At 50.0% G+C, this 17,313-nt stretch overlaps 3 protein-coding genes across 3 annotated transcripts; 1 reads left to right on the top strand and 2 right to left on the bottom strand.

The window, feature by feature from the left end:
• Positions 1 to 373: 373 nt before the first annotated feature.
• MIND_00079100 (uncharacterized protein) lies at positions 374 to 11,962 on the bottom strand (the record flags this gene model as incomplete). Its single annotated transcript, XM_037357749.1, has 18 exons — positions 11,530 to 11,962; positions 10,384 to 11,481; positions 10,266 to 10,335; positions 10,039 to 10,218; positions 9,870 to 9,991; positions 9,362 to 9,820; positions 9,024 to 9,315; positions 8,496 to 8,975; positions 8,327 to 8,446; positions 8,214 to 8,282; positions 5,622 to 8,166; positions 4,972 to 5,574; positions 4,790 to 4,923; positions 2,564 to 4,744; positions 1,118 to 2,511; positions 881 to 1,063; positions 534 to 831; positions 374 to 489 (listed from the first exon to the last, which is right to left on the bottom strand). The coding sequence occupies exons 1-18, from the start codon at positions 11,545 to 11,547 to the stop codon at positions 374 to 376; spliced, it is 10,362 nt and encodes a 3,453-aa protein (XP_037225659.1). The 5' UTR covers positions 11,548 to 11,962.
• A 2,395-nt stretch (positions 11,963 to 14,357) lies between these two features.
• MIND_00078900 (ABC1-domain-containing protein) lies at positions 14,358 to 16,717 on the top strand (the record flags this gene model as incomplete). Its single annotated transcript, XM_037357748.1, has 13 exons — positions 14,358 to 14,558; positions 14,612 to 14,706; positions 14,751 to 14,796; positions 14,846 to 14,933; positions 14,984 to 15,135; positions 15,186 to 15,249; positions 15,301 to 15,375; positions 15,424 to 15,674; positions 15,724 to 15,736; positions 15,790 to 16,004; positions 16,053 to 16,285; positions 16,330 to 16,381; positions 16,436 to 16,717. 13 exons carry the CDS (start codon positions 14,358 to 14,360, stop codon positions 16,715 to 16,717), a joined length of 1,767 nt encoding a protein of 588 aa, XP_037225658.1.
• A 40-nt stretch (positions 16,718 to 16,757) lies between these two features.
• MIND_00078800 (Activated RNA polymerase II transcriptional coactivator) lies at positions 16,758 to 17,282 on the bottom strand (the record flags this gene model as incomplete). Its single annotated transcript, XM_037357747.1, has 3 exons — positions 17,217 to 17,282; positions 16,927 to 17,169; positions 16,758 to 16,877 (listed from the first exon to the last, which is right to left on the bottom strand). The coding sequence occupies exons 1-3, from the start codon at positions 17,265 to 17,267 to the stop codon at positions 16,758 to 16,760; spliced, it is 414 nt and encodes a 137-aa protein (XP_037225657.1). The 5' UTR covers positions 17,268 to 17,282.
• Between the last annotated feature and the right edge of the window lie 31 nt (positions 17,283 to 17,313).

Raw genomic sequence — 17,313 nt, 5'->3', positions numbered from 1 at the left:
CTTGCTTATGAACTGATGCTACGTAATCAAAGGTGATGGCGCAGATGACAAGGAAAAGATAAGATAAAGATAGCATTTGCATCAGCACAACCTTTGGGTTTTACCCAATTTCTTTTCGGAGAAATGGGCAGATATGCACAAGGGTGGAATTCAAGCTCAGCCTACGTGTCGTGCCCCGGCCGTGGTTCAGGGAATAGGCCTAGGAAATCATAGTGGTACTCGACTTTTGACGTTACAGAGCAGTCACTGGTTTCGGTACTTCCCTAGGCTTTCCACAACGATGGCGTAGATTAGATACGTAGACAAGAAACTAAGATGAATTGCGGATAGTACAGTGGATTAAGTTTTTAGTCAGATGAATGCACGTCCGTCTTTACGAGAAAGCAAAGCCCTCCCCTCCTTCTATGATCGCCAACAGTAGTTGCTGACGCAGCATTTCGTATGATGAGTATTGCGGTAAGTCAATCTGGTTGAAGCCTATATATATACCTAGTCAGCACAAACATCAAGAAGTGGGTCATGTGACAACTGACATGTATGCGCCTGCGGCAGTCGATCTGACTCCCCATATGCGCGGTGAATCGAGAAGCGCTGGACGCCCTGAACACCTTGGAGCTCGGTAAACCCGCCCAATGGGACTTTTGACGTCCCAGTCGCAAAGCTCAGCACTTTAGCCCGTTCGTCACGATTAAACGACTTAAGCGCGCGCCACCACCACACGATGTTGGGGTCCGAACTCGTGTACCCGTTGTATTCTGTCGCAGACCGCCACTCGTCAACATCGATGTCCGGCGTGCCCGAGATCAACAGTTCAAGCTCTTGCTCGTTGAACTAACGCAAACGATAAAACACAGCTAGAAAGAAAAGGGGGGTAACGCACGATGGTAATGAGCTCCTTGGGAATAATCTCGTAGAAACCGCTTGAAAGACCCTCGATCTGGTCTTTGATGGACGAGTAGAGGCGGTATTGGGCAGAAAGCTGCACGAATTCTTTGCGGTTCTCCAAAGTCACTGCGATGCCCTCGCCGCCCTCTTTAAGAGGCACGATGCGGTTGACGCCAAACTAATTGTCATAAGAGTCGTGCATATCATAACAAAAAATGAAATAAAAACTCACCTCGTCTGCCTCGACGCTGAACGTCAACTCCAATGGCGTCGGATCGTTCTCAAGAATCCAGCACAACGAATTGTAGTACTCCGGATCCACCCACTCGACGTCTTTGTAGTCAACAGGTTTCCCTAACAGTTGTCGGTACAGGCTGCGAGCAAAGTACGCGTCGAGTAGTCGTCCATCGTAAATAGCCTTCCCAATGACACGGCCAACAAACTTGAAGAACGACAAGTGTTCTGGGTTGACCCACGAGTTCTTGTTTGGCTGGTAGGTCAGCCTATCCGCAGCACAAGGCTGGAACAGCGCGTTGTTGGGGTCGAACATCTGTCTTGCGAGGATTTGGAACCACTCTCGCGTCACACCGCCCGCATCGACACCCTCCTCGTCGTAGAATCGCACACTGAGCTTGCCATATTTGATATGGTCTCCGGACTTGCGTTGGAGATGCTGGAAACTGTCTTCAAAGACACGTGCGCGGCGGACGTTGAGCTGTAGCGTCCCGTAATGCTCACGTGGATGCGGACGACGATGGAGCTGTTGCGTGAAGTAATTGCGCTTGTTGTCAAAGTCAAGGACGCGAGGATTGTTGACCAACAGGGAGAACGAGCCACTCATTAGCGACGGATTGTTGCGGACCATCAGATTCAGAACTTTGCGATGAGCATCTGTGAACGTTACAAACAGATCCTCCATCGACTCGCGAGGTGTCGTTGGCGATCGAGGTGAAGAGGCCGCCCGAAGGAGACGCGCAGCAGAGGTCGATTTGGTGCCAACATATTTGCAGACCACCATGAGCGACTCGATGAGTGGCAGAAGAACTGTCGCGACATGATCCGTGTCTGGTTTCTCCTCGATAATCGCCAAACAGTCGCCCAGACGCTTCCACAGTGGCGTGAAGCGGAAAGACTCATATATGTCCTGAACCTTGTCGGCCTCCGCCTCTCCAAGCGTCGCTGCAGTGGACTTGTGTGAGTACATGTAGTCAATCGTTTTAAGGACACGAAGGAGTTTCGCCTGCGGTGACGATGCGGGGGAGAATTTGGATGCTACAGAGCCAACTAGAGCATCTCCCTCCGAGCCACGAAGATCTGCTGCCAATTCGTCCAGGTCAGTATATAAACCGAGTCCGAATTCCTGGGCCCTTGATTTGAGTTCCTGAGCGATAACATCGCGGGCATCGGGAATGTACGACAGATGCTGAATTAAAGCCAGACTTTGCTGGAATGTTCGTGCAGAGCAGTCCCCGGTTGTTAGGATATTAACAATCAATCGCAGTACCGGTTGGGGGATCTGAGGGTGTGCGGCTAGAAGAGCAGGCTCCTCATTTGCAGGAAGAGCACTTGTTGGAGGAACAGCAACAGCAGACTCTCCTGTCGTTGGAGGAGGAGGCGTAGCCTCAGCTACAATACGGGTGTTAGCAATTTAAAAAAAATAAAAGACGAGATGTTTCACCTGGTGACGTCACTTCGGGTACCACTTCCGCTTCCGCCGAAGGAGCGGCTGATGGTGGATCAGAATCGGAGATGGCCGCTTGCTCGACCTCTTTTGGTGCCGGGACCTCGGGTTGCTTGTCTTTGATACTAGCAAGCGGCCGCGTAACGGTCGCAAGCAGTGCAACCACCGACTCCATGATCGAAGGAGTCTTGAGCAACGACTGTCTGTCCAGAAGACCCAGGAGCAGCACAATGGGGAAATGCGTTTGGGGCAGTTGTTGTCGTTCTTTCCCTTTCCCCTTCTTCGAGCTCGACCGACGTAGCCCTGCCGCCAGTTCATGCTCCGTTAAGAAGAACAGCGAGGAAAGCTCGTTAGCGGTCACGATGTAAGTTAGCGCCTCAAGACACCGCTGGGCAATCAGATCGGGGACGATCTCGTCTTGGAGATTTGGAAGCGTGAGTGCGGTGAAGTAGTCGGTGCCAGCCTTCTGTTTGCTGGCCGACTTGGGCGTCTGTGGCTTGGTATTCCTGAAGGAGAGCTGCGCAATTCCTTTATCAACTGCCCCAAGATCGCCTGTTCCGTCTTGCAAGATATTCAGCAGGACATTAAACAGCTCTGTCCGTGTCTTGCTATTCTCGCAGAGGTTCACGAGCACTTTGAACAAGAGCGTCTTCTTCAAGACTTGGGGGAAGAAAAGCAGTCTTACAAGAACTACAATTCCCGTCTTATCCAAAAGCTGGATCGCATCATGTGGAGTGACAGTTTTGCGTGACGCGGATGAGCCAGACGCTGCGGGTGCCCCTCCTGAACGGACACCGAGTTGATGGCGCGGCCGACGATTTTCACGATATGCGCCGGCTTCGGCGATCATATGTGATGGCAACGTCTGGATGAAGCTATCATCTTGATCGAGCAGCACCGCTTGCCGCAAAGTGGGGTCCAATGTTGCTATGAAACTGGCTGGATCAATTTCGGCAGGGCCGTTCTGAGGAGGAGCACTGTCGTCTATTTGACGCCGTCTGGCCCGCTCAACAGCCTCTTGCTGGATAATCTCGGCGCGAATCTCTGGAGGAAGAGCATCCAAGAATTCAGCACTGATTTGGGAGTCTGGGGGCCGTTCTACCCGTGCCGCGCGTTGGTCACGAACATGTTGGTTGAGAACCTCTTCTCGCATATCGTCAGGAAGAGCATCCAGGAAAGTAGGGTCGATGCCAGTATCAGTAATGTCGACCGGGCTACCGTGGATCATGACAGTCACCCGCTGAGGTGCGCTAGCAGATGAAGGACCCGCTTGACCTTCTGGTTCGGTGGCGGCAGCATTTTCAGTCGTTGTGGTACTACTGGGTTCATCTGGCCTAGTGTCCATCGTCTCTTCTGTCGGAGCATCGTTGTTTTCTTGATCGCCCACGTCAGCCACAACAGCATCTTCCATAACTGTGTCCCCAGAAGTCTCTGCAGACTCAGCAGGCGGATTTACTTCGGAGGATTCAGCTGGTTTCGTCTCATCTTTGTCATCACTGGGCTTTGAAGCATCCTTCTCTTCAGCCGTTTTCGTCTCTTTAGATGCCTCAGCCGCGTTGCTTTCTTCGGTAGCTTTGGCCTCTTCCGCGGCGGCCTTAGCTTTCTCTTCCGCAGCTTTGGCATCGGCCTCAGCCTTGGCTTGCGCATCAGCCTCGGCCTGTTGAATAGCCGCCGGCATCATCGCAAGTGTCACGTGATTCGCGAGTTTCCCAACACGATCCACAACAAAATCACCGTGAAGGATCTTGACCTCTTCTGCCCAGCGCTGTAGCGTCAGCAGAGGCTCGAGCTCGCGGGCTTGTGATGGGGCCGGATTCTGCCGTGATGGCCGTTCCACGAGTCGGACTGCAGCAGAAATAGCACCGCGTCGATTTTGTTGGATGAGACCCCCGAGCGCCGTCGCAGGAACATCGAGCCTGATAGTTTCCGCGTTTCCTCCGCGGGTGCGTGTGACGACATGTTGGAACAGCTGTACAGCTCCCCCGCCGATAAGATCTTCCAATGTCTGGAGAAGGTCAGCAGAGCCGCCTGCTACGATCCGTTGGGGATGACGCGAGCTGCGGGGTTGGGTGGACGGAGCTCGTGCAGTGGCAGTCGAATCAAGGAGAAGTGGGTGTGTCGTAGCTTCTGGTAGAGGCATGGATGCATTTCGCCCTCGTCCAAACAATAGATTATCGTCTACTGCATGTTCAGCACTGATCAAATAAGCTGATAAAATAATACCTGCTCGACGCCGAGGCACATACCAGCCAGGTGGTGCATTGCCGGTATTGACGTTGATGAAAGAGTCCCCAAAACCAAAAATTTCTTCTGCGGTTATTGCTCTGGGATCGAGTCCTCCAAGCTCGTGACCGAACCTTACTCTAGTTATTCCATGAAGATAAGCTGATAAGATTTCAACTTACCCATCCTCTGAGATTTCTGGTTCGTCCTCTGGATCATTGTGTATGATCTGGATAGGTCCACCTGTTTCGTCTTCTTCATCTGCGTCATCAGCTGGGATAGGCTCTGGGACATCTTGCCAGATCATTTCTTGATCGTTTCCTTGATCATCATCATCGTCGTCGTCTTCGTCCTCCTCCTCCTCTTCCTCGTCGTCTGCGCCATCTACTAGTTGATGCCCTTCCTCCTCCTCTTCCTCCTCCTCTTCCTCTCCCTCGTCGTCGTCGTCATCATCGTTGTTCCACGTGTTCGCTGGCTGTTCATCTTCGTCATGTGACGTGTCTTCACTCTCCGCATACTCCCCCTCTTCATCATCAAGTACTTCCACCTCTTCATCCTCATCGTCGTCCATTTCATCATCCCCTCCAAAGTTGACATCGTCCATCTCGCCTCCAAACATGCCCAATGCAGAATTGCGGTACAAGTCCGGCGTCTCTTCCCTATCTGAATCCTCCATATCCTCAACCTCATCTGATGACCCAGACGAGCTGCTCTCATCGCCCTTCTCGTCGTCATCAACAGCTTTGTTCTTGCTTGACCGGCTCATCTTGATCGCAACCTTGGTCCTATCAAATGCATAAATAACAATAAACTAGATGCGAAAGAAACTTACAAAAACTCGAGCGGACGTAAGATAGACGCAACTAGACTGCGCACATTTGGATAGTTGAGGTCCACCTCTGACAGCGCATTCGTCAGTGTCGCTACAAAGTTTTTCTCCAGCATCACTTTCGCGATGTGGGTCGGCGTGTCATCATGCGGTTTGCGGGTATTCGCGTTGAATCGAACAGTCAGAAGGCGATGACACAAGTCCGCAAGCGCAAGCAGCCGCCCGTAACGCGCTTCGACGTTCAGTGTCGACGGCAGGTCTTTGATGGCACGACTGATCGCTTCAAGCACATATTTTCGCACCGATGCGAGCTCCGGAGAGACCTCCTTTGTATCAGGACTTGTCGACGTGTCCACACAAAGCGCTACAATCAGGGACATCGCCCAGTTGCACACCGCCACATGATCACGGCCGTCCGATGAAGTAGGCTGTGGGTGGATAGTCTCAAATGAAATGACTTCAGAGAGTAAAAATTGCATCGTTGCCGAACGCATCTTGCTCGCAGCCTCCTTGACCTGGGTCCGTTTCTTCGGAGAATACGACAAGAATGCCAGCTTGCACGCGTCATAGGAGAACATGAGCTCCGTCAGACATTGCATCAAGAAACAGCAGTACTGATATCGCTCTTTGGTCGACTCTGCAGGTGAAGCGTCAGTGGTCGATTCCTCCATCTCTAGCTTGCTGGACTGCATGAGCTCGGCGACGAGGAAATGGATGACCGACTCGAGCGAGTCGTTCACCGAAGCCGTGGCCAACGAATCTACCTGCATATCTGTTGTCGTTGCTAGTTCCACAGCCGGCAAGTCCTCGACAGGTTGTGCTTTGAGTTTGACTTGTGCCGGGGTCGCATATGGTGCGACGAGCTGACAAAGTGATTCTGTCACCGTAATGAAAGCGTGGGGGTCTCGCAACGCCATACCACTGCAGTTTCGTACGAAGGTACTCGTGTCCACGATATTCGTTCGTGACTGGGATAGATAGCGTTTAATCGACTGCTTCATAATCGTATGAATAGTCGCGTCGTCTTCGACGACATGACGCAGGATCGTTGCAATGTATGAGGAACTTCCGGAAACTGCCGAGGAGCGAAGGCGACGGAACAACAAAGTTAGACCATCCCGTTTGACGAATTGATTCGCAGCTTCATGATTGCGGGTTAAAAGCACGAAAAGGCGCAAGGTCGAAAGCAGTTCGTCGTTGGGCAAGTCCGGGACAGCCAACAGTCTCAAACAGAAGTCGAACACGATTGTGCGGGCATCTGCAAGGAGCGGGCCTGCTGGAATCTCCTCCGAAACAACTGGCTCACCCTCTTTAGGTAATGTGATTGCTCGCGGTTCATCGGCCAGGGTAAATAATGCTTCAGTGACAAGTAGGTGGGCAGCCAACCATTTTGGTATCGAAGGGTGCTCGGGGTTGATGCTGACCGGATTTGACAGCAAAAGAGCCAGCAAACTGTCAAGCAATTTGGTTCTAAGCTCGGGGCCGAGAGAGGACGGCGATTCGCAAAGCACAAGCGCCAGAAGACGGCATCGGTTGGCTAGAGGTTGCTCTTGGACATCATATGCAAACGGCGAAAGGTCTTTGATGTCCTCAACGAGATCGCGAACAGCCTTTTGTTGATGGGCATTGTTAGGACGGATAAATGCAGCATGAAGATGGAAGATGAGAGAGAGGTGTTCGTCCACTAACAATAGCGCTTGTCGACTGATTTTGGCTCGGAGTGATTCTCGGGCTTCGTTGAGCTCAGACAACCATTGCTCTGTTGTCTTTTCAACTTGCACAGGCGGAAGTTCAGGGACAATTTCATCAACCACGATAGAATCCGCGGTATCTGCCTCGTCATCTTCAGTTGCTTCGGATGCATCAGGAGCACCTTCGTCTTGGTCGGTGCCGGGCAACGGATCGGGCGGAAGAGGGAAGGGATGTGACAATAGCAAGTCCGTCGCAGCCGTGAGGTTGTTCTGAGCACGTGCCAACGCCCGTTCAGCTGCAGAGCGTGGGAAGCCCATATCGATCAGTTGACGAAGTCGATTTTCATCCACCGTGAAAGCTCGCGGTGCCACCGATACACCGCCATCAGCTTGAGTCTCGGGTTTTGCGTCTTCACCCTCGCCGTTGGTGAGCTCCAGCACGGTCTGCACGATCGTTCTGCTAACAGTCAACGGGGCCGAAAGAAGCCAGGGTGCCTCCCAAAGCTCTTGCAAGACGGGTAGAGCAGCGGATCGTAACTTGATGAGGAAATTGTGAGGTTCAAAGTAGCCTACTTCCGTATCCTTTTTGTCACGAGTTATCAAAAGGACTGTTTGGCCTGATTCAAACAATGATTTGGACGTAATCAATGGGTGGATTAGACTGAGAGCGATTTTCAGTCCTCCATAGGACGCTTTGAGCTCTCGGTCACGTGGCTCGGACCGGTCCTCGGGCTTTAGCTGAGCGATTGGTTGGATATTTGCCATAAATTTGCGGCATACGTCGAACACAGTGTCGACTCCTTTTGCCTGGTATAAGGCCAGGAGTTGGATTGTGTGTAAAGTGGTTGGTGTGCGCTCTGTCTAGATCTCAGCGTCCTTCTTTTTACGAATCAGTAGCACTAACCGTCAATTAAGAGCAGATTGAAGAGTCCGAGCATAACTGCATAATAGGACAACGTCGATTGGCCTTCAGCTAGAGAAAATAAATACTTGGACATCTGGCTGGAATACACGAACCAATGCCATCCAGTTGAAGATGGTTCACCATGATTTCGGCGATCACACTAGATGACTCGGTGATTTGTTTCTTCTGACCTGCGTCGGGGTTACGTCGCGTATGGAACATCTTGACTATGGCTGACAGAGTATTAGCATAGATGACCATGTTACAAGCGACCTTGATGACCTTGGAAAAAGGTTGCTAATGAGTTAGGAAGTCCATGGGTCAGATGTTTGAGCGCAGCTGCATTTTTGCTTCGGTTGCCTTCTTTGGCTGTCGGAGACGAGGAAGTCCGAGAGATTTCGTCCATCTGAGCTCCGCTTTCAATAGCAGTGGTGGATACAGCATCGACATTAGGCAAGACCCTAGTCGTCTGCTCGGGGGAACCTTCAAGAGGGGACGAGCTAGGAGTTGGCACCATTTCAATGCCTTTCAGGATCAACCCTTCCTTTAGCACGATATTTTCCCAAATTGCCGCACGGTGGAGAGCACCAAGATCTGTGATGACTTCTGGTCTTGTGCTGCTCATCAATGTCTGCAGAAGAACGATAGCATTACGCCCATGAGCGATCCCTGCAGTGACGAAGACTTCGGATAACAGTGTGATGCGAACATGCAGGGTGACCAAGTCGCGGAACAGTCGATTGCCGTTCAAATATTGCTCAGCTAAGGCAACATGGGTCAGGCCTGCGAAAAGCGGATAATCATGCTTACGTGTAAGGTCGACAAAGGGTAGCAGTTTTGATTCTGCCTGGACAGACTCCCAAAAATCTTTGGTGGTTTCTAATGACTCTTTGACAAGTTTCGACAGATGGGCCAAGGTCTCGGCTGACGTAACTTCTGACATTGTTCGCATGACTTGAACCAGACAGTCCGAAGCACCGCTATTCGCGAAATCGTAAGGGATGCAAGGTAGAGCTGTGATTCGGCCCAGTCGTTCAAGTCCATCCACCAATGTGATGAAATCTTTGCAATGTGGTTGGTGTTGGAAGAGTCCATCGAGAAACTGAGGAAGATAAGCCAAAAAAATCAGAGAGAAAGAGATGACGCACACGGAGGAGAGTGTCCATGAATGAAAGGATACTGTTGTCATGAGTAGCTTTGGGAGGAGGATCTTCCGTGTTATTTTCAGCAGATTCGACGTTATCTGCCACATCGGTCATTACGACATCAATCTCACTGGAGATGGTTTCCTCGACGTCCACAAGTCTATACCACTGCTGCAGCGCAGGAGGAGCGATATATGCTTTGCCCATAATCTCGATCTTGCCGAGAGTTGCATTGAGGGCCTCGAATACAGGACCTTTCAAGAATGGGTGATGCCGAATGAGCTCGTCGACGGTAGTTCCTATCAAGATGGCGTTGTCTTTATCCAAAAGGATTTTCAGGTGAGCTTCGGACGTGAAAATCGAGAATATGGATGGGATGACACTTGGATGGGAGGCGAGTTGGGACACTCCGACTTCATTGAGGCAGAGAGCGCCAATGGCATTAGGGATAGCTTGAATGACCTGATAAAGCTTAACGATTGAAGACATGGGGGAAGGTAAATCAACAAACCTCGATCGCCGCCTCTAAGCCCTGTTCAATTGCGCCATAGAAGACTTCAGGTAAACCTGCCTCTTGAATGATCGCCAACGAAGTGGGTTCATTGTGAACGAATGTCGCCATAATGTTGATAGCTATTCACCAATAAGCAATTCCCGAATATTGGGAGCTGTAAACGCACCCAAAGGTACTACTGTGGGGCCAAACAGTCCCCGGGACTTGATAATTTTCTTGAGGGATTCCAGAATAGACGTATCAACCAACCCTCTCAGACCCTCTGCGGTTCCACTGGATTGCATCATACGGTGAATCGAACGCAAGACGTGCTTCAGAAGGGCTGCACGAGTTACGGGCAGATCGGCTGAAGGACTTGAAAAAGACGATCCGAAAGCGAAGAAATAAACGCACCTTGGCCTGCATATATCTCTTGAGCACGCTGATCATCACCATACTCCTTGATATCCAGATCGATTTCAGACTATATTCAGATGTCCGTCAACACTAAGACTTGGGAATGTCAACGTACCTCGATGCGCTCAACAAGGGCCTCGACGCCTCGAGCAGCGCAAAATAGCTGGAACGCATTCGAGAAGCTATACAGAACGTTATCGACAAGCTGCATAGTTTTCGAAACTAGGGCCAGACGATGGGGCAGCTTATTCTCGATCATTTGAATCAAAAGTGGAATGAGCCCAGCGCCCACGATCATGTTTCCACCGGATGCATGCGAGGCAATGAAGGTCACGAAAGACCAAAGAGCGTCAGTGAAAGATGGGGGAAGGGTGGATTCGGGATTGGCGACATCAGCAACTGTTTTGCGAACCAGATTCATCAACAGGCCATGGTTTACACCGGCATTGACAGCCGTAAGAACTTCCTGAATGCGATTGCGGTAGTGAGCAAGCGCATCAAGCGCTGCCAGAGCAGCAGTTTGTACACCGACGGGGAGCTCCTTGTCGGTTTGGAGCAACTCTGCGATGTGGTTGACCACATCGGGCTCGTAAAGAAACAAGGATGTTGCCGCTTGTGTTTCTGGGTGGGTATGACCAAATATGGCGATGGCAAGGAGACGAACAACGACGAGTTTTTCTCGGTCTGCCTCGTGTCCGCGCATTAAAACCAAAGCAGCCCTGATGCGACACATAAGCTCAAACTTGTCTGCTTCTGGAACGGCATATTTCTCGACAATATCCGCCAAAATATCGACTTCAGACTTGGATTCGAGGGCAGCATAATCGAGGTGGATACTGACGGCATTGGACGTGGTCGGCGGAGTAAGTTTACGAGGACTAGCCGCTGGGAGCTCGGAATCCGTTTCCATCTTATCTTGGTCATTGTGAATCTCCTCATTGGTTCGGTAAAAACTGAAGTGAACTTGACGAGCGTCGGCAGGGAGCGCGTCAATTGCAGGGATTCCTCGAGGGCTAGCTAGATCAACGAGGCTGACGCCATACTCGCGCATGTGAGGCCAGCGCTTTGCAAGTGATTGCAGCCGCGGTGTTGAGATGTTGAGTGCATGGGAAACGGATGGTTGGGCAGAGTACTGTTGCGATGGTCGAAGAAGTAGATTCAACGCAAGTATCAAAACATCCAGATCCGGAGTGAAGAGCAGACTATTGAGGCGCTGAAAGCACATTCAGGTCAGGGTGAGTCAATGCTTGCGACAACTCACATCGTAAGAATGGAACATCTTTCGATTGGTGGAGTTTTCGAGAAGAAGACGCTCAAATCTGAGGATCTCGCAGAGAGTTGCCTTAGTGGCGGGGGTGAAGACATTGAGTTGGAGTTTGTCAACTTGGTAGTCACGAATAACTTCCTCCAGAATCGCGTCGAACTTGTTGAGAACCCAGATCCATGCATTAAGGTCCGACCTCGGCCACTTCCAAGAGTCTATCTCTGCCAGCACACGAGAAAGGTCGTCATTTGGGGTCGCAAGGAGTCGCGCAATGAGCTCCGCGACCTGAGAAGGCTGTTGTGGGGCTAAGAAAAAAACGGAGAACCAAGCTTTCTAAAAGAGCTACCGGTGAGACCGCACGCTTCGACTTGTGTAGGATCTTCATCCTACGCAAAAAAAAGCGGGCAGTGACGCGTTCGGTCGAAAGCGAACGAAGAACACTGTGACGCCGTCTAGTCACACTCAGGCTCAGTCATGGCACAGCTGGACGACTTGTTCTCGCCGGAAGCAGGTCGTGCAACCTTCGAATTAAAACTTCCCAATCGCGATTCCAACGCTGAATTCAACGATGTTGCGCTGGACGACAACCAATTCTCTCCAGTTGCATTAACCCATGACATTCCGGCAAGATCAAGGAGCGCGTCGGAATCATCTACTACTGTCCTAGTCAACGAAGAGCCTGTTTGTCCCCTTTCCCAGACAACGGAGTGTGGTTGACTTGAAAAAGCCAGGAGAACCATCACGACAACGCTCAGCGTCCAACGCAACTGTGCACAATAATGTTCCGTTCATTCTTGCACGCATTGAAACTACGGATGGAGACCCGAAACCGAACCGGGCCAGCCTCGATGGCCAACACCAGCTTCAGGACCAGTTTGAAGCACGCAAACACAAAGACCAGAACGACAGTGATGCTGCAGAGCTTGCAATAGACTGGGGTGTGTCATTGAAATAGTGTGCATCTGACCTGGCTGAGCCTTCTATCAGACTTTTGGGGAGCGGTCATATCTGGTAAGTGATACTATAAATTGTTTTCAGTCCAGGTCTGAAGAACAACCCAGACTATCAGCTATTTGCGACAGAGCATCCAGAGGAACTCGCACAAGCCATTGCTCGCGGGATACCAGGGACTCTGCGAGGTTCGCATGTCTCAATCTTTGCTCACTCATGAACAAGACTCACCGAAAAACCAGGCATGATGTGGCAATTAATGTGAGCAACCTATTCTTGTCTCGTCATTCGTGTGTTGAGAAAAGTAGGGCTGCCTCAAAGGATCCAGAATTAGAAAGCACATATCTAAAGCTGCTAAAAGAAAGCAGCTCACATGAAAAGTCCATAACCAGGGATCTTGGGCGAACTTTTCCTCATCACGATTTCTTCAATGACGGACAGGGCATTGGCCAAGAAAATCTATTCAACGTTCTCAAGGCATATTCTCTATATGACGAACCTGTGGGATACTGCCAAGGCCTTCCTTTCGTCGTTGCCATTCTACTGTTAAACGTATTTGTTGGCTTGTTCATTTCGATGCGCCCTCACTTCCGCTAGATGCCCGATGAGGAAGCATTCAGCCTTCTTGTAAGGCTCATGCACGTCTACGACCTCCGCGGTCACTTTCTACCTGAAATGCCCAAACTTCAACTTCGACTGGTACGGTTCCCATCCACATCATTCTGGCTTTCATCGTTAATTCCCGTTTTCAGTTCCAAGTAAGCCAGTGATTGTTTGTCATTGGAGCTCGCTCAAAAGGACTGTTTCAGTTTGATCGTTTGGTAGAGGAACTGCTTCCTGTGCTCCATGTCCATTTCCTTCGGCAAGGCATCAAGTCAAGCATGTTCTGCTCCCAGTGGTTCTTGACAATGTTCAGCTACCGGTGGGCTAATCTAGCAAGCTGAAACTCATCTAATCTGGACCATAGCTTCCCACTGGAAATAGTCTATCGCATATACGACAACTGCCTTGCAAGCGGTATCGAGGCAATATTTGGATTTAGTGTCATGCTCTTGATGAAGAACGAAGATATACTTTTGTCTCTGAAATTCGATCAAATCCTCGAGTTTCTGAACAATAGGCTTTTTGACCGATATCAAGTTCGTATCAATATCCGTCTAAATGGACCTGCTTTGCTAATAAATTGGTCCAGATTGGGCCTGTTGGCGAAGGCAACGAGAAACCGCAGTATCGTGTTGATGAGTTTGTTCAGGATGCAGTCTCATTATCAATCACTCCATTCATGCTCGACGGCTACCGGCATGAGTACGATGACATGGTGGTAAGCGTCGGTTGCGCCCACAGTAAATCTTCACTCAACCCCATTCAGCGCGAGAAAAATCAAACTGCAATAGAGGTATTCTCTCGTATCCACTGGTATCATCGTCTTATGTACAGATTGATCAACTCCGGAGCTCCAACCGTGTACTTTCTGCTTCCGTCAAGTCTCTCGAGTCGAGTTTGGCACAACTCAATACCGAGCATGTTCAAGTCTTGGTAAATATCAAGCATCTACTTGACAGGCCATTAACTAACAGGGATCGCAGAACGAGCTCGTTCAGGCACGACTAAGGAACGAAGAGATTGAAGGAGAGCTGGTCCGATATAAACTTCTCTACGCCGAGGCAATGCATGAACACCAGGACGGGCAAGCCTCACAACGCATAAGTTTTGGTTCCCTTCTGAGCTTTCGCAAAAACAATCAATAACTATGCTCCTTTTGCTCTAATATTAGATGCATATCGATACCCTCACTGTATTTCTAGTACCCTGTTGTGCATTTTGTTGTTGTCGGGATATATTAATAGGTCATGTGACTGGGAAAGCTTGCCAAAATGCCCTTTCTGCGCGCTCGGCCGCGGCCAATCCTCACTTTCCTTTCGGCGCGTCAGCAAAGACCACGAAACCCATGGATACTCTATTCCGCTGTCCTTCTGGGACTCGGAACAGTGTCGTGGATTGGCTATAAGCCGCTTCGCCACGCAGCGCTCGCCAGCCTGCGTTGTTCCAGAGTCGTATCGTCAGCAATACTTGGGGTAACTAAACACTCCGAGAAAGTTGACTGCGTTTGTGTTCAACCAGCTACAAGGTCATAGATTACAAAATGACATTCGCCTCTGTTGCTGGAGCCTCTGAAGAACAGAGACTCGAGGCAGTCTCCAAGTGTCATACAAGATCGGCAGAGTATGTCTGGCTGGTACTTTGATTCCTCAACTCATGCTCCACAGACGCGTTTTGAGGGCTTTACTGGCCAATGGGGGCATATTCATCAAGGTCAGAGCAGGAAATGAAAATGTCTAGACCAGCACTGAATGTTTAGCAGCTTGGACAACATATGGGCTCTCTGCTTGTTCTACCCAGAGAGTGGACATCCGCAATGCGGCCACTGCAAGATAAATGTGATCCAACTCGTGGGTCAATCCGTGCTTTCCCCCCATGCAACTTCTACAAGCTTAGACAGCTTTCGCCGATATTGAAGCACTATTTAGGCAAGATATGGGCATTCCGCTTTGTGATCTCTTCGAGGTCGATCCAACACCAATTGGAGTCGCTTCGTTAGCACAAGTACATGTAGGGCGAGACCGAATGACTGGGGAACGAGTGGCCATCAAGGTGAGTTAGTATTGATGTTGCCATCCAAAGTGCTCATGCATTATATATAGATTCAGCATCCCCATCTTGCTGAATTCTGCGACATTGACATAGCTGTGGTGGATTCCTCTCTTGGTATTAAGGCTTCAATAGTCTTCAATTCCAACAACTCATGAATGCCGCCAGGATGGATAAAGTTTTGGTTCCCAGAGTTTGAATTCACCTGGCTTGCGGAGGAGATGAAGACGAACCTGCCTCTTGGTATGTCTCAAGCGCGAATCAAGTCACCAATGCACTGACTTCTCCTAGAGATGAACTTTGTTCACGAGGCTGCCAATTCCAAGAGGGCGAAGAAGGATTTTGAGAATGTCAAATGCAGTCTCTACATTCCTGAGGTTCTTTCTTCTACACCGCGGGTTCTCGTGATGGAATTCATTGAAGGCGGTCGCGTCGACGATCTAACCTACCTCAAAAAAGCGGGTATAGACCGTAACCAAGTTGCCCTCGAACTCGCTGCTATCTTCAATCAAATGGTACTCTTGAATGGCTGGTTCCATGCTGTGAGTCCATATTGTCTTTCCCCTCTCTCCAAGATGCCAATTTTCTCAGGATCCTCATCCGGGTAAGTATGCGACAGTTTCTGTCTCTTCCTTTCAATTACAACGCCCATTTCAGGAAATCTTCTGATTAGATCAGCTCCTCCCCACTCGAAATCAACAAAAAACTTCGAGATCGTCCTGTTAGACCACGGCCAATACTTTGATCTTGATCCCCAGCTACGAATAAACTACTCCAAACTGTGGCTTTCTCTGATCGCACCTGCAAGTCCTTCGACGCGAGAAGACCGGAAGAAGTATGCGCAACTGGTTGGAAATATTGGGCCTGACCTGGTCATTGTTTACAATTGCTATCGTCTCCACTCTTACCATCGTTATTAGTATCCTGTCTTCGAAGCTGCCTTGACTGGACGTGCAGCATTGGAAGGCTCGTGGGAGGGACCAGAACGACCTGAAGCATTTAGACGAGGCTCAGGCCTAATGAATATGACACCTCAATCTGAGCAAGAGAAGGAGGCAATTCGAGATGCTGTTATGTCGCAAGACGGCGTCTTGATGTCGGTGTTCGATGTTCTCCGTCGAGTGCCGCGAAGAATCCTTATGATTTTGAAACTGTACGCGTCAAATTTCTACTTATGTAGTGCTAACAGCAGAGCAGGAATGATCTTACGCGCAGCTTAGATCATGCCCTAATGACAACTCATTCCAATGTGAATAAGCCTCGCTCGTATCGAGTCAAGTGTTCACTGAATGTGCTGCTCTAGATCCGCATTTTCTTGGTCTCTGCTCGATATTGTACAACGGCAGTATGGCAGGACGATAGAAGACATTTGATCGAGCAGATGAACAACGGGGGCTTTACCTTCGGTATCCTGTGGCAATACCTACGTTGCTGGTGGGCCTACCGAAAAGCTCTCCACGAGCTGTCATTTATCGAATCCGTACTGGATTTCCAAGCGCTGCTGGTCAAAACACAAGCCTGGTCAAAAGGGTTATTCACAAGAGGTTTACGCGGAGCTTCAGATGCAGCAGCTGGCCTTGGATAGCATACACATTATTAGTCATATAATTACATTTGCTCTCATCTCATTTCAGTTCGTCCACAGCCTCGTCGAGAACTCCTGCTACAATCGCCGATTTCAACGCTTGATACTGCTCCAACGACAACGATATGCCCTTCTTGCCAGGCTTCATTTCATCCGTTGACTGGTAGTAGGGTAAACGAATGAGACGACAAAGTGTCCCCAACACGCACCTTATCCGTATAAAACTCGCGTATGTCCACCAAAACCGACTTCTTGAATTCACGAATCGTGACGCGCTTGTTTTTTCCCAGGTCCACGAATTTCTCTTTCGATTCGTTTATTTGGAGTTTGGGACTATCTTCCACCGGATCTGGGTCCTTTCCTGCAAATTTTGGCTTCTTCACGGTCGATGGTGGTGGGCGAGGAGCTTCCTCAGATTCCGACTCATCCTCAATGGCAACCTTCTTGGATTTCTATGCTAGTCATCAGACATAGAAGTAAGCGTTGAATCCTAGCTAACCTTCGCTGGCTTAATATCCTGACCGTCTGTGCTCTTTCGTTTCGGTGGCATGGTGGACAAGAACGAGAACGCGCCGTGACCAGTTGTGTCAACGCGA

This window comes from Mycena indigotica (genome assembly GCF_014461135.1).
Source record: "Mycena indigotica strain 171206Taipei chromosome Unknown Mind.scaff0001, whole genome shotgun sequence".
Lineage (NCBI taxonomy): Eukaryota > Fungi > Basidiomycota > Agaricomycetes > Agaricales > Mycenaceae > Mycena > Mycena indigotica.
Note: the sequence above shows the minus strand (reverse complement) of the source record. Positions and strands in the feature narration are given on the sequence as shown.